The sequence below is a fragment of the Arachis ipaensis genome, chromosome B03 (genome assembly GCF_000816755.2).
Source record: "Arachis ipaensis cultivar K30076 chromosome B03, Araip1.1, whole genome shotgun sequence".
Classification (NCBI taxonomy): domain Eukaryota; kingdom Viridiplantae; phylum Streptophyta; class Magnoliopsida; order Fabales; family Fabaceae; genus Arachis; species Arachis ipaensis.
Genome location: NC_029787.2, coordinates 110,271,121 through 110,274,167, shown reverse-complemented (window position 1 = coordinate 110,274,167; position 3,047 = coordinate 110,271,121). Strand labels below are relative to the sequence as shown.

Sequence of the window (3,047 nt, the reverse complement as noted above, 5' to 3'; positions counted from 1 at the left end):
TGATTTCTTTGATTTCTTCTCAGAATAACCTTCAACTTCCCATAAGCATTTGTACAAGACTTCCCAAGGAAAGTAGCCAGTGCTTTAAGTCTTGCACTTTTTGAATCTACTGAAGAGCGGAAAAGATGGCTCAAACCAACCACAGATGCCACAACTGAACCAAGAAACTTGACACCAATTGACAAAGATGCACAGCAATTAGTGTCTAAAAAGAGTATACATAGTCAAAGGATCCAAAGCAGAAAGCAAATCAAACTTAACGCCATGAAGTGACAAATGGTTGACAATAGAATTTGTACTAACATTCAAGAAGAAAACTAATTTTCTACATGCTCACTTTAGCAAAAAACGAGCCAGGCTTTCAGGTACCATATTCTACCCCAACTAAAAGCAAGGTGGATGCAACATTGAAATACTAAAAAGCACAAGAAGATTATAGTTCATATCAAAAACTAAAAACACTGGAGTGGTAAAGGCAGAGATCAACACTGCAATCATGCAGCAACATATGCTTGACATATTTTGGCACTTACAAGATTGGACTGGAAAGATTCAGGCATGATCAAAGTTTTGTACAAGTGAATCCCAGGTACTGAAGCAACAAGATGTCCTGTTGCACCTCCAAAGTCATATTTAGTCAACAGGGTAATCCAGTGGGCTTGGCTGGGTATATCAATCATGAGAGCAGCCATAAACCCAGCCAAATGTCCAGCAAAATCACATTTTGAATCTCTCTGAGTTTCTTCATCCGATTTTGGGAAAAGTGATGCAAAATCAGCTGAGACAGCACGAGGGAAATCTTGCCACCAAATAGTATTAGTCACACTGTTCCACTACATAGACAAAAAAGTTAATCAATAGATTTGATACTAGCAAACATAGTTATAGTTATAAACATATTGTCTGCATGATTTATAATAGTTAATTACACATAAAGTTTGCAGACCTCAGAAAAATACTCCAAAGCTAGAAGCATCTTTCATCCACGAGGGTAATAAGTATTCAGCGCATAATTAAACATTTTAATCAGTTAAATACCATGAAGTCCTTTAATTCTTAAGACTACAAATTAACATTAGTGTTGATAACTGTAAATTTGGCTAACAGCATACCTGCTTTTCCACCAAATTTGCAGATGTAATGATAACTCTTATATTATCTTCTCTTTGCAGAACAATCAACTTTGGATGATGGCAAGCAATCCCCTGTCTCTTGTGGTTACTACCAAATGCTATGGTTTCAGGAAATGGAGGATAACTAACATCCAGAGAAGAAAGAAAGGTAAGAAAGAGGTAAAATCAAGTACCATAAAGAATGGGCATAAATTTAGTTGCATATATTTGAACCTTTAAAAAAAAAACAAAAAAAATACACTTACACTACAACTAGGTTAGGATAATCCTGGTAGGGCACAAATACTCTTTCATTAGGTCTTGAACTCCAACAGCTCTCAGTGTTATGACAAGCAACCGTAACTGGCAGATGAAAAGGAATCTTGCAATATGTCAAGAACCTAAAACACAGCTCTACTGGTATTAATCAAGAGACAAAATGGTGGGAAAAATCAAAATAACGAATATATAATAGGAGATCACACCAGTTTATGTCACTTGTAAATGTTGCAATGAACATCCTTGAAATGCTTTCAACGGGATACAGAAGTTCAGGGAGAGATATGGAATGCTGAAGTTCTGAGGAAGCATGTTCCAAAAATTGAAGGCGATTCAGGTAAAAGTTCTTCCCAGGCGAAGGATGAAACATGCCTCCATTATTTGCCCCTTTGTACCTATCAGAAGGAATATCTTCCACCCCTACTGAATTCAAGGGTATCTTATCAACATTATCATCCAAAATTCCTTTATGAAAAACATGCTGATGAAGTTCATCACCTTCAGCTTCCACGGCCACCCCTTTACCTTCACAAAGAGCCTCTGAACTCAACTGTGCTAAGTCATTAGTTCTATCTTCCACTGTAAAGTTCATCCTTTGTGACTTGTCACAGTCAAATTGCTCTTCAGCATTCACCAACAATCTAACATCATTGGCAGAAACACTGCTGTTCACCAAACTGCCACCACGATCACACTTCAATCCGAACTGTGTATCCGACACAGCTCGAAAAATGCAAGACACTGGATCATCCCTAAGCAAGATTTCCCTGCACCTCTCTAAAATAAATTTCGCCCTCTCAACAACTCGCTCATATCTTGAAAACACATTGGTACGCAACCCATTTGCCCTAACAGCAAGAACCCTCTTGTTCCTATTCCCTTGTGAGTGCCCCGAGCATGTTAACCCATCAATTTCATCATCATCGTCACACCCTTCACGAAACCGATTTTCGAAAACGATTCTTTGAACTAAAAACCCTACCCGGTTCCCAATTCCACACGAACAATCATCGTTCCCACACACCAGTGAGACCTTGTCTCCAACCGACAACTCCACGGCCGTTCCCTTATCGATCTCGACACCGTTCACGAAAACTCCATTGGAAGCTTTTCGAAACGCGAAAGCCTCTTCCCCGCCACCGCCACTGCCGCCGGCTCTAAACGACATTATCCTTTTCCTGAACTCGTGAACGACACGAGTTTTAGAACCGTTGCAGGATAGAAAAACTCCATTGAGGATGTAAAGTTTGCGGAGGGAACCATCGAAGAGGATCTGGCAGTGGCGCTTGCTGACGTGGCGGTGGCGGAAGAAGAAATCGCAGTGGCGGGGAGTGCGGCCAATGGTGTAGGGGGAGTCCGGATGGAGGATGATGGAGTTGGGGGTGGAAACGACGCCGTTTAGGGATGAAAGGAGGGGCGAGTCGAAGTGGGTAAATAGAACGGAGGCGGAGGCGGTTGCTGTTGCGGTTGGCTTCTTCTTCTTGATCGGATTAGAATTGGAAGAGGAAGAATCGAGTGCGAAAGGTCTCTTGTGAGTATTGGTGCAACCGTTTTGGGAACGGATCATGGTGACGACTGATGAGCAAAGGGAAAGGTGAGAAGAAAAATTGGTTGAAGAAGATAATGGAAATTGGAATGGATACTGTTTTCGTTTTT

The 3,047-nt window shown here is 40.9% G+C and overlaps 1 protein-coding gene across 1 annotated transcript in view; it reads right to left on the bottom strand.

Annotated features, from left to right (window-relative positions):
* The window catches only part of LOC107633547, a 5,995-nt gene extending 2,954 nt beyond the window's left edge, over positions 1-3,041 (bottom strand). The window contains 5 exon segments of the mRNA XM_021119259.1: positions 1-167; positions 534-833; positions 1,113-1,257; positions 1,379-1,513; positions 1,598-3,041. The exon segment at positions 1-167 is cut by the window's left edge and continues 298 nt beyond it. Coding sequence (XP_020974918.1) covers positions 1-167; positions 534-833; positions 1,113-1,257; positions 1,379-1,513; positions 1,598-2,958 — 2,108 coding nt within the window. The 5' untranslated portion in view covers positions 2,959-3,041.